This window comes from Mauremys reevesii, linkage group 10 (genome assembly GCF_016161935.1).
Source record: "Mauremys reevesii isolate NIE-2019 linkage group 10, ASM1616193v1, whole genome shotgun sequence".
NCBI classification, from domain to species: Eukaryota; Metazoa; Chordata; order Testudines; family Geoemydidae; genus Mauremys; species Mauremys reevesii.
In genome coordinates this window covers 85,247,037-85,269,323 of record NC_052632.1, presented here as the reverse complement: position 1 = coordinate 85,269,323, position 22,287 = coordinate 85,247,037, and the positions used below count along the sequence as shown (strand labels likewise).

The 22,287-nt window shown below is 40.9% G+C and overlaps 1 protein-coding gene across 7 annotated transcripts in view; it reads right to left on the bottom strand.

The window, feature by feature from the left end:
• UNKL (unk like zinc finger) overlaps positions 1–22,287 on the bottom strand; it is a 137,547-nt gene that overhangs the window by 22,610 nt on the left and 92,650 nt on the right. For all 7 annotated transcript variants that reach the window (XM_039492390.1, XM_039492384.1, XM_039492383.1 and 4 more), the window contains one exon: positions 12,381–12,558. In XM_039492390.1, coding sequence (XP_039348324.1) covers positions 12,381–12,558 — 178 coding nt within the window. The remainder of the gene's footprint in view (positions 1–12,380; positions 12,559–22,287) is intronic.

Here is a 22,287-nt window from a genome sequence, read left to right as displayed (position 1 = left end):
GTTAAAAATTAGGTGAAACCATTTAAATTTCAGATTAGTTTTGTTCTTTTTTACATCAATCTTCACCCCCCCACTAACATCAGAAAAAGTGTTTGGCGTGGGAACTTAATCATCGCCACTCTAAACTGCAAGATGAAACAGAACCCTATTAAGGTTTCCTTGACTGGATTGGCAAATTAATTACCCACCCTGCATCTGCCCCATTCCCATTGCCACTGAGAACTAGGTTGGAAAGGATCTGAATAATTCTCCATCACCCAACATGAAAACCCCAGCAGAGAGCAAAAGTAAGAATCCAATGTTCAGATAGAGCACTTCTGCCCTATAACAAAGCAAGCTGTTACTTGGAATAAAGAAAGGGTCTGGGGGAAAAAACGTCAGCTGCAGTTAAAAGAGGAAGTTATTCACCTTGTGCAGTAATGATGGTTCTTCGAGATGTGTCCCCCCTATGGGTGCTCTGCTGTACGTGTATCTGAGTCCTTGCACCTCTAATCAGATCTTTTAGGTAGCAGTGTCTGTTCAGCCCACATGTGCTCTCCCTCCCTCGTGGTCTGCCTTGAGGCTATCTAACACTGCGTGGGTGAACCCCCTCAGTTCCTCCTCTACTCCAGAGCCCCTTATGCAGAACTCTGAAATAGAGGGGAAGAGAGTGGGTTATGGAGCATCCATAGGGACACACATCTCGAAGGACCATTGTTACTGCACAAGGTGAGTAACTTCCTCTTCAAGTAGCGTACCTATGAGTGCTCCACTGTAGGTGACTTCACAGTAGTATCCCCCATGGAGGGCTGGGGCTTCGGAGTGGAGTATGTTATACAAAGAATACTGTGGAGCTGAAGATGGTATCAGAGGCCAAACCTCTAGTGATCACATAATGTTCTGTGAAAGTGTGGGCAGAGGTCCAAGTCGCTGCTCTGCAGATTTCCGAAATAGGGACATCTTTAAGGAATTCGAGAGAGGTAGAAATTGACCTCATGGAGTGAGTACAAACAGAGGCAACAGATTGCACCCTTGATAACAGTGATTAATGCAATCCAAGACTCATTTGGATAATCTTTGAGCTGATATCGCAGAGCCTTTGGATCTGTCCGTGAATGAAAGGCATAGTTTAGGGGACTTCCTGAAGTCTTTAGTCCTGTCCAAGTAGAATGCTAGTGCTTCTCTAACATCTAGCATATGCAGAATCGCCTCCCTGTTCTCACGATGTGTTTTTTGGAAAAAAACAGGAAGATGAATCTGTTGATTCATATGGAAAGTGGAGGCAACTTTAGGGAGAAACTTGTGATGCGGCCTCAGAGTTACTTTGTCTTCAAAAAAGACAGTGTATGGTGAATGTGCCATTAGGGCTGCTATTTCTCCTATGCGCCTAGCCTATGCTATTTCTCCTATGCGCCTAGATGTGCCATCTAATTGATGGCAATTAGAAATGCTGTCTTCAGGGACAGGTGTAAGAGCGAGCAAGTTGCCATGGGCTCAAAGGGAGGTCTAGTCAAAACTCTGAGAACAAGGTTAAGATCCCAGGTTGGAGCAGGTGGTCTCACATGCAGGAAGAGATTTCCAATGCCCTTAAGGAATCTATGCATCAGTGGGTGAGTGAACACCGAGTAGCTATCTACCTGATGGTGGAAAGCCATTATGGCTGCAAGACGTACCTTAAGGGAGCTGAGTTAGAGTTCTGCCTTCTTGAGGTCTAAAACGTAGTCTAAGATTGGAGGGAGGGAGGGAGGGAAGACAAGGTTGGGTCTGTGTGCTAGAATGCCACCATACTTGGAATCGTTTCCATTTTTGTAGGTAAGTATGTCAAGCGCTTGACTTTCAGCTGTGCAGCAACACGTCTTTCACCTTGTCAGACAATTCTACTTCTAAATCTTGGAACCAAGAAGGAGCCTTGCCTGGAGGCGGAGGACCTGCAGGTTGGGGTGAAGGATCAGCCCACTGCTTTGAGAGAGCAGGTGGGGAATGAGCCAAAGACGAACCGGAAGACATAGTGCCATCTGTGTCAGATAAGGGAATCAGACTTGTGTATGACAGCAGTGGGCAATCAGAATAACTCACTTTGTCTTGTCAAATTTTCAACAGGACCTTGGACAGAAGAGGAAATGGAAGAAAGGCATACAAAAGGACCCTGTCCCATGGGAGGATGACAGCATCTTCCAGTGAAAGTTTCCCCAGGCCAGTCCTGGAGCAGTAACTAGGATATTTCCTGTTCTGGTAAGTAGTGAAGAGATCCATAGTTGGGGTTCCTCAATGGGTGAATATATTTCAAAGCACCTCTGACACATTCGCACCTTCTAGAACAATGTCTGTTTTACCACCAGTAGTAGGATGATCAGTTACAGTTTCTGACACAACCACATGTTCTGGAATGGTGTTTGTTTCACCAATAGAAGGGGGGGTCAGTCTCTGAAACACCTACAGGTTTTGGAACGATGTCTGTGCTACTGAGAGAATATGTTGCTTCTGATGGATTCGCTTTGAAAAATGATGTCAACTTTGGAAGATTTTGGAAAATTTCACTAGTTTTTTGTTTCTTTTCTTCTGCCAGTTTATATTTCTGTGCTTTACTTAGTTGGTTATGTTTCATCCTGCCCCTTATCTCAGTTATCTGAACTTTAAAAAAAAACAAATCACACAACATACACTATTTTTATGCGTGTGTGCATATATATATATATATATATGAAAAAAATGAATCCAGTACGTATAACTCAGAAGAATATATCAATAATAAAACAAATTTATTGCAATACATGACGGGATCTGATTTCCTCGCATTATTTCGATCTACGTTAGTAGGACCCCCCCACACCCGGTTTAGGTGGGGATAAGTAATAAGAGAACAGAAAAACGGGGAAGAGTGTAGTGGAGTGTAAGGAAGTGTAACAAAGTTCTGATTTTTCCCATGATGACTACTTCGATGCTTTTTTTAAAATATCAAATATCAAATTTCAAAAAAAAAATCTCATTTTTTTTGGTGCCCCCTGCTTTGCTGGTGCCCTAAGCACCTGCTTAGTCTGCCTACTGGGTAATCCAGGCCTGGATGTAGGACATGATTCAGAACAGACCCTCTCACAAATCAGACTATATCATAAAGATCCTTTCTGGCCTTAAAAATCTATGAATCTACAGAAAAGAGAAAGCAGTAGGCCAAGGGAAGCTGACTGAACCACCCTAGTGTAAGACGGGGGGGGGGGAGCCTGGCTGGCAAAACAAGCTGGGAAAGAAAAGGAATGTGGGGCTTTTATAAATACTGGGTCCTCTCCCTTTCAGACACATATAGGAAAAAACAGCACTAAAAATAGTGTGTTTGGGGTGCACTAAGAGTGAGCATGGGAGGAAAAAAACTTATGGAGAACAACAAGATAGGGTCCAGAGGGCCTCACCAACCTGGTGAACACTGGACTTTAATTACTTCTTAACTCAGGGGTGGCCAACCTGAGCCTGAGAGCCAGAATTTACCAATGTACATTGCCAAAGAGCCACTGTAATACGTCAGCAGCCCCACATCAGTTCCCACCCACCCACCCCCCGCCGCCCACCAGCAGCCCCGCCAATCAGCGCCTTCCCATCCCTCCCCGCACCTCCTGATCTGCTGTTTCGTGGCATGCAGGAGGCTCGGGGGGTGGGGGGAGGCGGGGAGGGAGGAGCGAGGGCACAGCAGGCTCAGGGTAGGGGATGGGAAGGGGTGGAGTGGGGGCAGGGCCTGTGGCAGAGCCAGGGGTTAAGCAGTGAAAACCCCTTGGCCCATTGGAAAGTTGCCACCTTTAGCTCCAGCCCCGGAGTTGGTGCCTATACAAGGAGCTGCAAATTAACTTCTGAAGAGTCACATCTGGCTCCGGAGCCACAGGTTGGCCACCCCCGCCTTAACTGAATAAACTCATGGGGATTTATATTGCTTGCATTTTGGGATACTACTCTGTGTTTTAGTCTTTCTCCCTTATGCTATAATAATATCATTTGTAGTTCACTACTCTGTGTCATCAGCTCTTGTCAAGCCTGAAATACTCACTGCACCTAATACCGTTGTTATAATCGGTATATAAAAGACGGCATGTAAGGGTATAGTTGGAAAATTAATAACTCACTGATCATTAATATTCTTGAATGCTGTATGCACAGGGTATGTACAAAGAATTATGAATACGTGTTAGCATTATGTTCTTAAAATGTGTTTGGCAAGCAATGCATGAGCCCAGTTTGCCCTAGACAAAAGAATGTATATTTGTCTCAGGCAGAGTCAATGACGATCCATTTACATAAAAGGTTATCAAGCTGGGGAGAAGTTAGTATGGCAGCTATGCCCCCAACAGGAGAGAAAAACTTTATCTGGGCTATAATCACAGGGGGTCTGAACTTCAAATGATAAGTAATTGAATCAATTGATTGCATATAATATTACTGTATTATAAAAGTGTATCAATTAAGGTCTTATGAAAGCTAAAGACACATTGGAGAGTAATATCACTGTGAAATGTATGTACTATATTAACACTATAGGAGGAAATATGGATACTTAATTATATTATGCTTTAAAATCTGTGACCAAACACAGGGAGAAATAGCTCCCTTAACTCCTGTCTGGGAGAAAAACCTATCTACCTGTCTCCAATGAAATTAAGCAAGGCCAGAGCTCTCGCAAGCTGATAACGACAGGTCCATCTAACAAGGGGGCTAAAGTCTCTGGGAATGGAAGATTTGTAAGGATCTTGAACAAAGACTGTAGCTTGTTAAGTTAGGCCTTAGCAATTAGAAAGCATATTTTTACTTTTGTTTGTAACCCTTTCTAACTTTATTCCTTTTACTTGGTATCACTTAACTGATATTCTTTTGTTAATAAACTTGTTTTATTTTTACAATAAACCAACTCAGTGCTGTGCTTGAAAAGAAGGGTGCATTTACCCCAGGTAAGTTAATAAGATATGACATGCTTTTGTTTCTTTAAAGGAGCAAACTTATTATTTCTCTGAGTGTTCCAGGAGAGGGTTGGATGCTTCAGCGTAGTTTTGGGGAAATTTGGGACAGGGAGTGTGTTGGTGTCATCTCTGCAAGAAGTAACCAAAGAGTGGTGAGTTCCAGAATGGGGCTGCTGTGTTGTAGGCAGGCTGCTGGGGCCAGAGCACTGGACCGGGGCTGCATAGCACACAAACACTCAGGATACTGCATGCTTGTGTCTTGGATGGAAGCATCCTAACAAGAAAACCACAGCAGCAGAGCATGTTAAGGCACTCAGGGTTGCAAGGCAGGCAGGCAGTGACACAACCCCCCACTGGTATGGACTGCAGCCCAGAACGTGACAAACATAGTTTTAAGAAAAACCTCTCCATCTCTGCTCTCCTTCAATTCATCACCTCTGTGGTTCGTCGGACATTCCTGATGCTCCTTTGTGCTGTCATAGTTCTTGATTCTACTAGTCAACCCACAATGGACTAGATCTGTCCTCACCTAACTCCCACCCAGAAAACTTTCAGTCAAAACAATGTTTTTAATAGTCAGGCCTCCTTTTTTCCTCTTCAAAATCAAAACCAATAGACTCTGGAAGCTACTCTGGGAGCTGACCCACAGTAACAGATGGTCTATGGGAGAACTAGATCTACGGGTGAATGTGAAGTCAGAGGTTCTAAAGGGCTCTTACCCCTAATCCCTATCCACCTTTATTGCTGTTTCTTCTCTTAGTGAAAAGTCTGGACTGCGGCAATAACAGACAACCCGTGGAAATCCTAGGGGCAAATAGCTAGAAGCAGTTTGAAGTTGTAAACAGCTCTCTCAGCCTGGCTCCCCACTCATTGCTGCTTGTGGAATGTTCAGAGCTATAAGCACACATTGTCCTATTTCCTTTATTTGGTTGAATTTAGGGCTGTCAAGCAATTAAAAAAATTAATCTCATGGTTAATCGCGCTGTTAAACAATAATAGAATACAATTTATTTAAATATTTTGGATGTTTTCTACATTTCCAAATATATTGATTTCAATTACAACACAGAATACGAAGTGTACAGTCCTCACTTTATATTACTTGTATTTCAAATATTTGCACTGTGAAAAACAAAAGAAATAGTTTTTTCAATTCACCTAATACAAATACTGTAGTGCAATCTCTTTATCATGAAAGTTGAACTTACAAATGTAGAATTATGTACAAAAAATAACTGCATTCAAAAATAAAACAATGTAAAACTTTAGAGCATACAAGTCCACTCAGACCTACTTCAGCCAATCGCTCAGACAAAACAAGTTTGGTTACAATTTGCAGGAGATAATGCTGCCTGCTTCTTGTTACAATGTCACCTGAAAGTGAAAACAGGCGTTCGCATGGCACTGTTGTAGCTGGGGTCGCAAGATATTTATGTGCCAGATGCGCTAAAGATTCACATGTCCCTTCATGCTTCAATCACCATTCCAGAGGACATGAATCTATGCTGATGATGGGTTCTGCACGATAACGATCCAACGTAGTGCGGACCGACACATGTTCATTTTCATCATCTGAGTCAGATGCTACCAGCAGAAGATTGATTTTCTTTTTTGGTGGTTCGGGTTTTGTAGTTTTCACATCTGAGTGTTGCTTGTTTAAGACTTCTGAAAGCATGCTCCACACCTCATCCCTCTCAGATTTTGGATGGCACTTCAGATTCTTAAATCTTGGGTCAATTGCTGTAGCTATTTTTAGAAATCTCATAATGGTACCTGCTTTGCGTTTTGTTAAATCTGCAGTGAAAGTGCTAAAACAAACAACATGTGCTAGGTCATCATCCGAGACTGCTATAACATGAAATATATGGCAGAATGCGGTAAAACAGAGCAGGGGACATACAGTTCTCCCCCAAGGACTTCAGTCACAAATTAAATTAACACATTACTTTTTTTAACAAGCATCATCTGCATGGAAGCATGTCCTCTGGAATGGTGGCCAAAGCATGAAGGGGCATATGAATGTTTAGCATATCTGGCACATAAATACCTTGCAACGCCGGCTACATAAGTGTCATGCAAACGCCTGTTCTCACTTTCTCACATTATAAATAAGAAGCAGAAAGCAGTATCTCCTGTAAATGTAAACAAACTTGTTTGTCTTAGCGATTGGCTGAACAAGAAGTAGGACTGAGTGGACTTGAATCTCTAAAGTTTTACATTGTGTTTTTGAGTGCAGTTATGTAACAATAAAGAAATCTACATTTGTAAGTTACTTTCACAATAAAGAGATTGTACTAGAGTACTTGTATGAGGTGAATTGAAAAATACTATTTCTTTTATCTTTTTTACAGTGCAAATATTTGTAATAAAAATAATATAAAATGAGCACTGTATACTTTGTATTCTGTGTTGTAATAGAAATCAATGTATTTGAAAATGTAGAAAAACATCCAAAAATATTTAATACATTTCAATTGGTATTCTATTGTTGAACAGTGCAATTAATTGCAATTAATTTTTTTGAGTTAATCGCATTGAGTTAACTGTGATTAATCGACAGCCCTAGTTGAATTGTATCATGACCTGATGAAAGAGGGACCCCATCAACCCCACCTCCCCATGCTTTGTTATGACATGTACCCTGTCCACTGTGCTCTATAACACAAAGTGGACACTTATACAATACATAATTAAAATTAGTAGTAATCAAGGTTCCCCAAAACCATGTAGATACATAGCCACATACATTGCTGATGGGTACTACACACTGCTCAGTGTCTGTCATGCAAGAGAGCCTCTTTAATACAATACAAATGCCTCCTTGCCTTGTAGAGGGAGCAAGTAACCTCACCTTCCAAGGAAGCGGAAAGGCAGTGATCTGAGAAAGAAAAATGCCTGGGTCAATTATTGAGTGAAAGTGAGGAAGAGGATATGGGATGGGGAGAGGGTGTTGGAAAGAAGGTGAGAGCGAATGTGAGGTATTGGGTGAATGAGAAGGGAAGAAGAACTGAAAGTATAGCTGGAATAAAGGTGGTGGTAGAGTAATGAGTAAGGGAGTAAAGGAGGAGGGAATGAAAGCATCTATGCTCATAGATTATAAACTTGAGCTCAGGCAGCGATTCATTTTACTTACACACACACACCACAAATAATCATGATGATGACAGATTCTAAAGATTTCAATTGAATTGTTTCTTCTGTGTAATTTCTGCTGATTGGGTTCTCCTCAGAATTGCTCTCACACATCAATCAGCTTTCAGCACAACCTTAATTGTACTTAAATATGGTAAAGCACAATGCACACCCATACTTCAGTATAAATCATAAAACTAGATAACTTAATAAAATTCATGTAAAAATCACAGTATAAAATGCCATACACAAAGCAAATTCTAAAGCAGTACATATCCTCCTCTATCAATCCAGATAGATCTTATCTATTCATGTAAAGGACAACAACAACAATAAAAAAAGGTGAGAGACCTGTTTGAATGGGATGCAGATAGTTTCTTTTGAGAACACAGATAAAAGGCTCCATAGCCTTGAAATGTCACATACCACAAAGGGCTAGTTCTAACTCACTCTCTAAAGCAGTGGTGCACAAACATTTCTAGTCGCGCCCCGCCTTACCATTAATGGAATCTGTCCGTGCCTCCCCACCCTCCATTACTGCACAGTCAAGGCTTCCTCAGCAGTGGAGCTTGGGCTGAAGGCAGAGCTGGGGGCAGAACTGGGGATGGGGGAGGAGCTGGTCTGGGGATGGAGAGGGAATGAGAGCACAGCTGGACTGGGGACAGAGTGGAGCTGGGGGCTGAACAGGGTTGGGGGCTGAGCTGGTCTGGGGATGGAGCAGGGCTGGCACTCACTCCCCGTCCCACCGTGGGGGATGGCCCACTCTGCACCCCCAAAACCTTCCTCCATGTCCCCTAACGGTCACGTCCCACAGCTTGGGGACCACTGCTCTAAAGTTAGAGTCTTTCCATTGACTTTAATAGGAGTTGAATTGGGTCCCAAAACAGCAGCATGTATTGTAGCACAATTCATTGATGAACACCTGTACATTTTGTTTTTTCACAAGTTTTATTCCCAAATTTGTCTGAGCTCCTGACAGATTTAAGAATAAAAATTTTGTGAATGACAATAGTTAGGGGGTCTTTATCCCAACTTTCCTACAGTCATTCATAGATAAGAATGCAAACATAATGTACATAACAGGAAACTTCAAATGTGAGCTTTAATTGTAAGAATTGACCCGTCTAACTGAATTTCTAATACAGAAATTTAAGAAGATGCAATCCAGTTTTATTTAGAACACACCTGGCTTTTCACATTTATTAGCTAACTAAAACAACAAAACAATTTATACCATGAATGTAACTTTCACAGCCCTAACTAGCAGCTAAGAAACACTCAGGAGGAATTGGATGGGTTCTAAAGGCTGAGATGTAAGCACTGGGTTCTTGTCAGGGGCGTGCAGGTGCATTTTTCAGTTGAGAGGGTAAATACCTTTATCCCATCTAGCTGCAAAACCCATTGGACTCAGTGGAATTGGGCAGGAAGATCCGTGTGCTGGGAGAGAGGGGCATTATGAGGGATTTCACATTACTTATACCAATGTAAGCAAGAGGGAATGAGCCGTCATGGAGAACTCTTGTACAGAAAAATACCCATCTTCTGTAGCATACAGCAATTTAACCTTGAGCGTGTTAAAGTTAACGCTGTAGTTAAGTTGTATACTCAAAGAATATGCCCTTTCAGCATTTTAAGCAAGCTAACTGCCCAGTGGAACTGTTATCAAAATACAGCAAATCAACTAATAAAGAGAACAGATAGCTGTTAAACACTTTGGGCTATTACAAAAGAGGAGCCAACAAACTTAAAAATTAAAAAGATAATTTTTACCTAATGTATAATTACGCTATGAAATTCACTTATTAGTAAGGCTAACAGCTTAAGAAGGTTCTAAAAAGGAAGAAACAGTCACTTATCTTAAAGTAACAATGGTTCTTTAAGGCTACGTCTACAGTACCCGCCGTATCGGCGGGTAGCGATCGATTTTTCAGGGATCGATATATCGCGTCTCATCTAGACGCGATATATCGATCCCCGAACGCGCTTCTATCGATTCCGGAACTCCACCGCCCCGAACGGCGGTGGCGTCGTCGATATGGAGAGCCCCGGACATCGATCCCGCGCCGTGAGGACGGGTAAGTTATCGATATAAGATACTTCGACTTCAGCTAAGTTATTCATGTAGCTGAAGTTGCGTATCTTATATCGATTTTTCCCCTTAGTGTAGACCAGCCCCAAGATGTGCTGTCCATACATATATTCCACTCTTGATATGCATGGACCCCATGATCTCGAGACCAGACTCTTTTGGCTATAGTCATGCCTATTGGGGCCATGCATGTGCCCCTAATGTCCTCATGCCCTGTACCAAAGGCACAAAGGGTAGAGTGGGCCCAATCGCCCATTAGCTATTTTGTCAATACAGAATCCAGATGTTAAGGGACTCCATAGTAGCAGGGAAGGAGGGAGCATCTCAAACAACCGCAGTTACTGTAAGGTAAGTAACCATTCCTTGTTCTTCAAGTGATTTCCATAGATTTTCCATACATACTCCACTCTTGGTGACTCTCAAGCACTGACCTGATGAGGAAGAGGTGGGTGTTTGGAGTCCACCTAAACAAAGACTGTAGCACAGCTCTGCCAAAAGAAGCATCATATCTGTTAGTCTACAAGGTGCCACAGGATTCTTTGCTGCTTTCATCATATCTTGATGCTTCAATGAGGGAACATGTTTTGTAAAGATATGGACTGAACCCCAAGATGCTGCCCTGTGTATTTCTGAGATGGGTATGCTTCCCAAGGAAGCCGCAGATGATGTCTGAACCCTATTGGAATGAGTCATAACCTGAGCTGGTGGAATCTTAAATTGGCTAGCTTATAATAGACTAATGAAACTATCAAAAGCCTGAGAGTTGAAATAATGAGCCCCATCAAGAAATGCCATAAAAATTTCTCGGGGAGACTCTAAACGATTTAGTCCTATGTAAATGGTACAGAAGTGCTCTAAAGACATCTAACATATGTAAACTAGCCTCCCCTGATTAGAATGTGTTGGGGGGGCAGAAATCTGGCAAATTAATTTAGTTCAAATGAAAATCAGTGACTATTTTATGCAAGAACTGGGATGGGGGCTCAGGATGACCTTATCCTTATGGAATATTTTATGAAGAACACCTGCCATAAGTTCCTGTATTTCCCCTATTCTTTTGGCTGATAATTGCTACTTCAATATTATCTTCATGGATAAATATGGCAAAGAGCAAGTTGCCAATGGCTCAAATGGGGCTCTCATTAAACCTTCTAGGACAGTAGGGCAACCTGTGGACTGCACGTGGCCCATCGGGGTAATCCGCTGGCGGGCCGCCAGACAGTTTCTTTACATTTGCACGGCCACCCGCAGCTCCCAGTGGCCGCAGTTCGCTGTTCCCGGCCAATGGGAGCTGTGGGAAGCGGCACGGGCCACAGGAATGTGAAAACACATTATAATTGGTACCAGGAAAAAATACTTTCCCTCAAAAATCTGAAAATAAAAGCAAAACAAACAAGCCCACATGCCACCAGGCAAAAACTACACTAACTATAGTAAATATTAGTTATACTAATTGTTTACAATTAGGTAAAAAAATAGTTCTTGTGAAACATCGTGGAGTCCGGTGGCACCTTAAAGACTAACAAATTTATTTGGGCATAAGCTTTCGTGGGTAAAAACCCCCACTTTTTCAGATGCATGTGAGTTCTTGTGAGTGCATCATGACATAGACATTGCCAGCTACCGGAGGTGAAGAGGGATCTGAGGGGCAGTTGGGCATGCTCTATCATTTATGCCCTCAGTACAGGGCACAAGGACCTTCAGGGCACATGCACAGCCCCAATGGATGCTGCTGGCCAAAAGATTCCAATCTCATGAGCATTAAGAATGGAATATATAGGGATAATCACTCAAAGAAAGAATTCACATTTCTATTAATAAAACAATCTGCAATTACACTTGCTGGAATAAAACTGTAAAACACCTCATGTTCGATGGCATGAACTGAACACCAGCAGGAATCAGGAGAATAACCTCTCTCCTATAAGAGCACAATTAGATACATTATCAAAGTTTTATAACTTCTTAAATATTGGCCACTATCAGAAACAGAATACCAGATTAAATGTCCACTGATTTGTTCCAGGTTGATAATTCCTAAATTTCCATCTGAGAATTTACAAAAGCTGCTGATTTGGAAAAACATTAAATTCAATTCCAAGTATGAATTTTAACTGCAGATAATAAAGCAAATATGTAAAATTGTAACTGCCCTTCTCAGTATGCATTTTCTGAATGTATATTAAAATAGAATAATCTTGAAAAAAATACAAAAGAGGAATAAAAGAGGAAATGCTCAGACTTACCTATAACTGATTCAACTGTATTACTGCCAGGGTAGAATGGGAGAGCTTTAGTACTGATAGCTGAGAGAGCTGTTGGGGATGAATTATCTGATCCAATACTGGAAGCCAGACTAGAAGTTATACTGGAGGTTATACTTGAAGCAAGTGGATTAACCACTGAAAAAACACTGAGATGGTTCTGTTTAAAAATATATAAATAAAATAAGCAAAATGCATTTGTAAACAAAATTATTAAAATAATCTTAAAAACAAAGATTTGGGAGACATTATATAGGTTATTTAAATTTGCACAGCAGAAGAATCTATGGAATTAATGAATTTAGGATCATGTTCCTGTGTATTTGGCAGCAAATGTGCTTGACAAAGCTAGCACATTCCAACAGTCCAGAAATTGCTCCCAGAAAATATATGTCACAAAGGCAGTTATACAAGGGCTAGGACAGTTGGAGCCTGAGGAACAATTCCGAAAGAAAAAAAAATCCATGCAAGGTGATTGAAGTCAATTCTGTATTCCCATATAAAAAATGATCATAGAAATTTGAGGTGTAAAAGACCTAGAGGCATTAGGTCATTTAATTCATTTCCTAGACATAAACATACAGACTCATACACCTATATCTTACTGAAGCTAGTGTCCAAGTTAGCTAGCATAGTGTCAAAATATGACTGTACATATGGCACTTGTACCCCTGTCCTGCTTACCTCTACCTGAGCCCTGCTGACCCAAGGAAAGAGGTTAGGTCTTTAATTCAAGATAGTTTTTTCCCTACAAATTTATTAAATATCACCAGTTAACATTCTGAACAGGAAAATTAAGTTTCAAAAAGTTTGGACTGAGTTTGTGCAGAACCCAACTTTTCTCTGTCTTTTAATTTAAAAAATTAACAAAATAATATCATCAAGTTTCAATAAGAGTGTACGGAACAGTGACTTATTGCATTGGTGCCTATGAAGTGCTAAACTGATTTGTACCAAAATCTTTGGCGGGTTCCAGTCAGATTTCAGACCTGGATACACTACGGAAACGAAACTGGTTGTAGAACTGATAAACAATTTCTATATGGCAATGGACAAAGGCTAAATATGCATGTTGACACTAGTAGATATTTTTGTAGTTTTCTGATCCTGTCCATGAAGGGGAACTGTTGACTTGTCTCAAGATCTTGCACAAGTGGATAGTGTATTATGCTGACTTCATCAATTTATTTTGCGTGCATCTCAAAGGGTTATGGTGGGAGTTGCATCTCCTTCTTGAAAGTTTGATCTAAGTCTGCATTTCTAGTGCACTGCTCAATGTGATGTCTAGCTCTCAACTGTGAAGTCTCTTAAATTCTCAGTTCAATCACCTCTTTCATTCAACCTATGATAGAATGCTTGGAGAAACTGTTGTATGCAATGTAGCTGTAGCCATGTTGGTTCCAGGATATTAGAGAGACAAGGTGGCTGAGGTAATATCTTTTATTGGACCAACTTCTGTTTGTGAAATACTATAGAGTATGCTGTGTCATCAATATGCCAGTACTCCTAGATCTACAATTTTGCTTCCCAAGTATCCCAGTGTTTGAGTGAAACAGGAATCTATGAAAAGTAGCCAGGTAATGAATGAGACAGGGGACTGCAGGAAGAGAAAGCATGGTCTAGCGGTTAATGCAGTTGAATGTCACCCTGAAGCATGGAAAGAATCCAATTCCTTTGCCACAGAATTTCTATGTGATGCTGGCAAAGACATTTAAATCTAACATCAGAGGGGTAGCCGTGTTAGTCTGGGTCTGTAAAAGGGCCAAAGAGTTCTGTGGCACCTTATAGTCTATAAGGTGCCACAGAACTCTTTAAATCTAACACTTACTTCACAAGTGGTCACCAATTCGGTATTCCTCATTTTCTAGGTGCCTAACTTTAGTACTTTTATAAATCAGATCTTAGGTCTCATCACTCACAGCTGCAACTGAAGTCAATGGGAGTTATGCTTTGAACCTATAAAGTGCTATAAAATCTGTTAGTCTATAAGGTGCCACAGGATTCTTTGCTGCTTCTACAGAACCAGACTAACACGGCTACCCCTCTGATACTATAAAATATTAAGTTCTCTGAAAAATCATGGCATAGGCATGTTAAATTGGGCACCCAAAAATTGTGTACACTTCTGAAATTAATGTCTCTGTGCCTCATTTCTCCAACTGTAAAATGGAAATAATAATACCACCTTACCTCATAGAGATGTTGTGAAGATAAATTCATTAATGTTAGTGAAGCGTGTAAGTCTAACGTCAGTAGAAACAATAGTTAAGAATAAAATTGTCAGACACATAGAAAAACAAACTGTTGAGCAATAGTCAACATGGTTTCTGTAAAGGGAAATCGTGTCTTACTAATCTATTAGAGTTCTTTGGAGGGGTCAACAAACATGTGGACAAGGGGGATCCAGTGGACATAGTGTACTTAGATTTCCAGAAAGCCTTTGACAAGGTCCCTCACCAAACGCTCTTACGTAAATTAAGCTGTCATGGGATAAAAGGGAAGGTCCTTTCATGGATTGAGAACTGGTTAAAAGACAGGGAACAAAGGGTAGGAATTAACAGTAAATTCTCAGAATGGAGAGGGGTAACTAGTGGTGTTCCCCAAGGGTCAGTCCTAGGACCAATCCTATTCAATTTATTCATAAATGATCTGGAGAAAGGGGTAAACAGTGAGGTAGCAAAGTTTGCAGATGATACTAAACTACTCAAGATAGTTAAGACCAAAGCAGATTGTGAAGAACTTCAAAAAGATCTCACAAAACTAAGTGACTGGGCAACAAAATGGCAAATTAAATTTAATGTGGATAAATGTAAAGTAATGCACATTGGAAAAAATAACCCCAACTATACATACAATATGATGGGGGCTAATTTAGCTACAACGAGTCAGGAAAAAGATCTTGGAGTCATCATGGATAGTTCTCTGAAGATGTCCATGCAGTGTGCAGAGGCGGTCAAAAAAGCAAACAGGATGTTAGGAATCATTAAAAAGGGGATAGAGAATAAGACTGAGAATATATTATTGCCCTTATATAAATCCATGGTACGCCCACATCTCAAATACTGTGTACAGATGTGGTCTCCTCACCGCAAAAAAGATATTCTAGCACTAGAAAAGGTTCAGAAAAGGGCAACTAAAATGATTAGGGGTTTGGAGAGGGTCCCATACAAGGAAAGATTAAAGAGGCTAGGACTCTTCAGCTTGGAAAAGAGAAGACTAAGGGGGGATATGATAGAGGTATATAAAATCATGAGTGATGTGGAGAAAGTGGATAAGGAAAAGTTATTTACTTATTCCCATAATACAAGAACTAGGGGTCACCAAATGAAATTAATAGGCAGCAGGTTTAAAACAAATAAAAGGAAGTTCTTCTTCACACAGCGCACAGTCAACTTGTGGAACTCCTTACCTGAGGATGTTGTGAAGGCTAGGACTATAACAATGTTTAAAAGGGAACTGGATAAATTCATGGTGGCTAAGTCCATAAATGGCTATTAGCCAGGATGGGTAAGAATGGTGTCCCTAGCCTCTGTTCGTCAGAGGATGGAGACGGATGGCAGGAGAGAGATCACTTGATCATTGCCTGTTAGGTTCACTCCCTCTGGGGCACCTGGCATTGGCCACTGTCGGTAGACAGATACTGGGCTAGATGGACCTTTGGTCTGACCTGGTACGGCCGTTCTTATGTTCTTATGCTACCATCAGGAGTGCCACAGAAAAGTTCATGACTAAATTAATGATTCCATATTCAGAGCATAGTTTGAATGGTGTGCAATAAATACAGTATGGGGCCACACAGTGAAGATTGTGGATGAAACAAAATACTGAGTATCTTATCATGATGTGAGCACCATTCATCCTGTGCAGTGAATGAGGAAAAAATAGTATGTAATCATGTACTTCAAAACTGTGTCATAACTAAGGATACGGTTTGGTCATGGAGCTCACAGATTCCATGACTTTAACAGATCTCTGTGACTTCTTTGGCTCTGGCTTCAGCCCCCACCGTGACCATACCCTGATTTTGTATATTTTTACCATGACTGCTCCATGAAGTTTGCCTAATTTTACTGTGACAAAATCATATCTATAATCATGACGCACAAGGGGGCAAAATTAAGAATACACAGGCCACCTTAATTATAGCATTTCCTACATTCTGACTGTTTGATTTGCAACATTAACATTCTTTTAATTTAGTTTTTTGTATGTAGTTGTAGATAGAATGAGGTAGAACTACATTAATTACCTGATCCTGCAAACATGACACAAGTGTTTGATTTACATGGGAAAACTTATGTGTGAAGTCATCAGGACATGTCACGTGCATAAAGTTATCACATGTGTAATTGTTTGCTGGATCAGGGCCTTAGTTTGCACCTTAACAACAGCCCAGTAGTTGAGACAACTCTTCTCAGCACACTGTTAGCTATGCTAGCTAAGTATGCATGTGCAGTGCAGTCTTCCTACCCTTAGAACACTGGTTAAAAGTACTAAAAAAAACCTATACCCCCAGTATTACATGTGCAAAGTAAAATTTTCAGTGATGCATATCTCTGCCCAGTGAAACCCAACATTTCTAAAGGGGGCTATTTCTTTGCCATATTTACACTTCCTAGCATGGTTTTGGTGCTAGCATGGTTTAAAAAAGTGTAATCACTTATTTTTAAGTGGGAAAATGTTTTCTCATTTGTGGACCTAAATATGATATAGTTGTTTCAGCTTCAACTTTAAAAAATCATCTTTAGGGAGAGATGAGACCTAGAAGATTTCAGCCAGAAAGAGGAAGTTTCAGAAATGAAAATAGGGTTTATAAGAAGAAGAATCAAGCAACCTTTACTATAACAGTCACTAGCACTTCAATTATTCCTCTTATGGATTGAGTTAAACCTTGTTGTTATGGGTCAGGCATGGCTACTGCATTACAATCAGGATAAATGTAAAGAAGCCATTGTAATCAGGTGGCTGAAACAGTAGCAGTAGCACCCAAAACACAGGCACATGGCAAAACTGAGTAGAAGTCCAAGGGATTTCAAATGCAGGGGCTAGCACTTTGATTGGTGGAACTGTTTTGGTATCTATGTGAGAGAGTGAGCGAGAAACAGCACAAGCTGAAGCAGAGAGAGAAAGCCAATCAGACAGTAACAGCAGGTTAGTAATGTAGGCCTGAGAGAACGTGAAGAGAAAAACGCTGGCTGGGTACAGAGTGCTGGCTCATAGGTGCCGACTTCTGCTGGCGCCAGTGGGTGCTTGACCCCCCTCTGCCCCACCTCCCCCTCATCCCCCACCTCCACCCTACCCCCATTCCAACCCCTTCCCCAAATCCTCGCCCCGGCCCCGCCTCTTCCCCGCCTCCTCCCCTGAGCATGCCGCGTTCCTGCTCCTCCCCCGTCCCTCCCAGAGCTTGTTACATTGCAAAACAGCTGTTTTGCGGCAGCAAGCACTGGGAGGAGAGCGGGGACACAGCGTGCTCAGGGGAGGAGGCGGAGGCGAGGTGAGGCAGGGAGCTTGGCTGCTGGTGGGTGCAAAGCACCCACCGATTTTTCCCCGTGGGTGCTCCAACCCCAGAACACCCACGGAGTTGGCGCCTATGTGCTGGCTGGAAAGACAGGTTTGGATTAGCAAACAAAGGAACTGTCTCCTGCTGTCTGCCCCCTACTGTGTTCAGGGAAACAGGACTTTGTACATTCTTTATAAATAAACAAAATTGCATCAAATACCTAATGTCAATTTCTCCTCCTAACTGGAATAACCTGCAAAGATTCCAAATTTTTGGCTAGCCACTCAGGTCAAAAGTGGTAACATTACATTCAACACTTATACAGCACTTTAAATGTGCAAAATCCTGTATAAACAAACCATTTATGCTACTGTTTTTCCTGGGCTTTGAAGATTAAATAGCTTCATAAATGTTAAGTATTTATTAATTATTGTTAGGGCCTAACCAAATTCATGGCCATGAAAAACGCATCACGGACCATGAAATTTGGTCTCCTCCCTGTGAAATCTGGTCTTTTATGCTTTTACCCTATACTATACAGATTTCATGGGGGAGACCAGCATTTCTCAAATTGGGGGTCCTGCCCAAAATGGAGTTGCAGGGGGGTCATACAGTTATTTTAGGGGGGTTGCGGTATTACCACCCTTACTTCTGCGCTGCCTTCAGAGCTTGGCACCTGGAGAGGCAACTGTTGGCCGGGCACCCAGCCAGGCAGCGCCCAGCCAGCAGCGCAGAAGTAACGGTGGCAATACCATACCATGCCACCCTTACTTCTGTGCTGCTGACTTCAGAGCTGAGTGGCCAGGGAGTGGTGGCTGCTGATTGAGGGAGCTCAGCTCTGCAGGCAGCAGCGCAGAAGTATGGGAGGCAATACCATAAGATGCCATCCTTACTTCTATGCTGCCCAGCTCTGAAGACAGTACTGCAACACCTTCCCCCCTCCCCCCTTTTTGGGTCAGGACCCCTACAATTACAACACCGTGAAATTTCAGATTTAAATAGCTGAAATCATGAAATTTACTATTTTTAGGGCTATGGATTAATCACAGTTAATTCACACCATTAACTCAAAAAATAAATCGCGATTAAAAAAATTAATCATGATTAATTGCACTGTTAAACAATAGAATACCAATTGAAATTTATTACATATTTTTGATGTTTTTCTATTCATATATATTGATTTCTATTAGAACACAGAATACAAAGTATAGTGCTCACTTTATATTTTTGATTAAAAATATTTGCACTGTAAAAATGACAAACAAAAGAAATAGTATTTTTCAATTCACCTCATACAAGTACAGCAGTGCAATCTCTTTATCATGACAGTGTAATTTACAAATATAGTTTTTTTTGTTACATAACTGCACTCAAAAACAAAACAATGGAAAACTTTAGAGACTACAAGTCCACTGAGTCCTACTTCTTGCTCAGTCAATCGCTAAGACAAAAAAGTTTGTTTACATTTATGGAAGATACTGCTGCCTGCTTCTTATTTACAATGTCACCTGAAAGTGAGAACAGGTGTTCGCATGGCACTTGTGTAGCCAGCATTGCAAGGTATTTATGTGCCAGATATGCTAAACATTCATATGCCCCTTCATGCTTTGGCCATCATTCCAGAGGACATGCTTCCATGCTGATGATGCTTGTTAAAAAAATAATGTGTTAATTTAATTTGTGACTGAAGTCCTTGGGGGAGAACTGTATGTCTCCTGTTCTGTTTTACCCACATTCTGCCATATATTTCATGTTATAGCAGTCTCGGATGATGACCTAGCACATATTGTTTGTTTTAAGAACACTTTCACTGCAGATTTAACAAAACGCAAAGCAGGTACCATTGTGAGATTTCTAAAAATAGCTACAGCAATTGACCCAAGGTTTAAGAATCTGAAGTGCCATCCAAAATCTGAGAGGGCTGAGGTGTGGAGCATGCTTTCAGAAGCCTTAAACAAGCAACACTCAGATGTGTAAACTACAGAACCTGAACCACCAAAAAAGAAAATCAACCTTCTGCTGGTGGCATCTGACTCAGATGATGAAAATGAACATGCATCGGTCCGCACTACTTTGGATCGTTATTGAACAGAATCCATCATCAGCATGGATGCATGTCCTCTGGAATGGTGATTAAAGCATAAAGGGACATGTGAATCTTTAGCGCATCTGGCGCGTAAATATCTTGCAACGCCAGCTACAACAGTGCCATGCAAACGCCTGTTTTCACTTTCAGGTGACATTGTAAACAAGAAGCAGGCAGCATTAACTCCTGCAAATTGTAACCAAACTTGTTTTGTCTGAGTGATTGGCTGAAGTAGGACTGAGTGGACTTGTACGCTCTAAAGTTTTACATTGTTTTATTTTTGAATGCAGTTATTTTTTGTACATAATTCTACATTTGTAAGTTCAACTTTCATGATAAAGAGACTGCACTATAGTACAGTATGCGGTAAATTGAAAAAACTATTTATTTTGTTTTTTACAGTGCAAATATTTGTAATAAAAATAAATATAAAGTGAACACTGTACACTTTGTATTCTGTGTTGTAATTGAAATCAATATATTTGAAAATGTAGAAAACATCCAAAAATATTTAAATAAATTGTATTCCATTATTGTTTAACAGCGTGATTAATTGCACAATTAACTGATTAATTTTTTTAATCGCTTGAAAGCCCTACATTTTTAAAATCCTATCACAGTTAAAAAGACCAAAATGGACAGTGAATTTGGTAGGGCGCTAATTATTGTTTATCTAGGTTCTTATATGAAACCCACTGCTGTGGAATGAGTGGCACCTCTCTGGCATCTGAGTGGTTGGGGAACTGGAGAACAAACTGGTTCTGTAGCCAGGCTATACCATAGGTTCATCTTCAAGGATACTAAGAAAGCTGGCTGTATTAATACAGTTAGCTATCTAGTCTGGATTTTGTCACTAAATCAGAGTTGCCTCTGTTTCTAATCCTTACTAGTTTCTGTCCACTTTTTTTCTTTTTCCTTCTTTTGGACGTTATGAATGTTATTTTCATAGGTTTTAAGGCCATTAGGGGCCATTGTGATCATCTGGTCTGAGCTCCTGCATAACAAAGGCCATAGAATTTTACACTATAATTCCTGCTTCAAGTGTAGCAATCAATTCCTCCATATTCCGTGAATCCCCTGACTCAGTTCAAACCTCTCTCTCTCTCTCTCTCTCTCTCTCTATATATATATATCACCCACTCCTACCCTCCTTCTTCCCTACACTCCTCTCTCCATGCTATTCTTTTTATCGCCTTCTCTCAGCTTCATACTTTTTTCCATTCCACCACTTGTTATCTATCAAACATTCTCTCTATCTTGTTTTTCCCCCCACCAGTTTTATCTCCATACCTTTCCTTACCTGAATTTCTGTCTTTGTGCCTGAGATTTAAAGATGGTTGGGGCAGACAATGTGTCTTGCTTTGTTTTACACTAACTAACTAATTAGTTCTTCTACAGAGCTTTTCATCTGCAGATCTCAAAACACTTTCCAAAAGCTGGCCAGTGTCATTATCTCCATTTTACAAATAGGCAAACTGAGACAGAGAGAGGTGAAGTGACCTGTCCAGGGTTACCCAGTAGGCTAGTGGCAGAGTCTGGAATAGAACCAAGGTCTCCTGAATCTCAGTCCAGTGCTCCATCCACTAGGTCCTCTGAAGAGAAACAAGAGTCATAAAAAGCTGTGTTCTTTTTCTGCTGTATATAAAAGATAGTAAAATATATTAAACCTCTCTTTTTTTTCTTCCTTTGCAAGTTGAGAGACATCTGAGGATCTGCTCACTTTTCTGAGGTTCAATCCTGTGCCCTGGATAAACACTCCTATAATCTTCTAAGGATATCCCCTCTATAATCCTTCTCAGGACTTTGCAATAACCAATGAAGAGAGCACCAGCAAAGAATCCTTCCCATATTTCACACTGAGCCCAGCTTGTCCTGACATAGGATTTTAGGAGATTAGTGAGTGGTGTATGTATATACAGTGCAGGTCTCATCTAATCTCAGGACCTTGATTTAAGAAGTGTTTGGCATCTCTTTATGGAGGTGGGAAAAGGAGAGAGACAGCTTACACTGAGAACACTTTATACAGTTTACCAGGTTGCGAAGTGATGCCGGGTATTTCCTTTGCCTTTGGGGGAATTAATTGCCCTCTCTCTGGGTAATACCAAGCTACCTCTGTCAAAGAGGATTTATCTCTTGTTCTTCAAGAGATGCCAGAAGTGCACTTTTTTTTGGGCTGCATCAATTTGCACTAAATGGAAGGCACACAAATGCACAAACATTTCCAGGGAGGAGCACAGCTGAAAACATAGCATAGATAATTCAATAAAGTGTATTTACTGTAGTTTTGTTTGGGAAGTGAG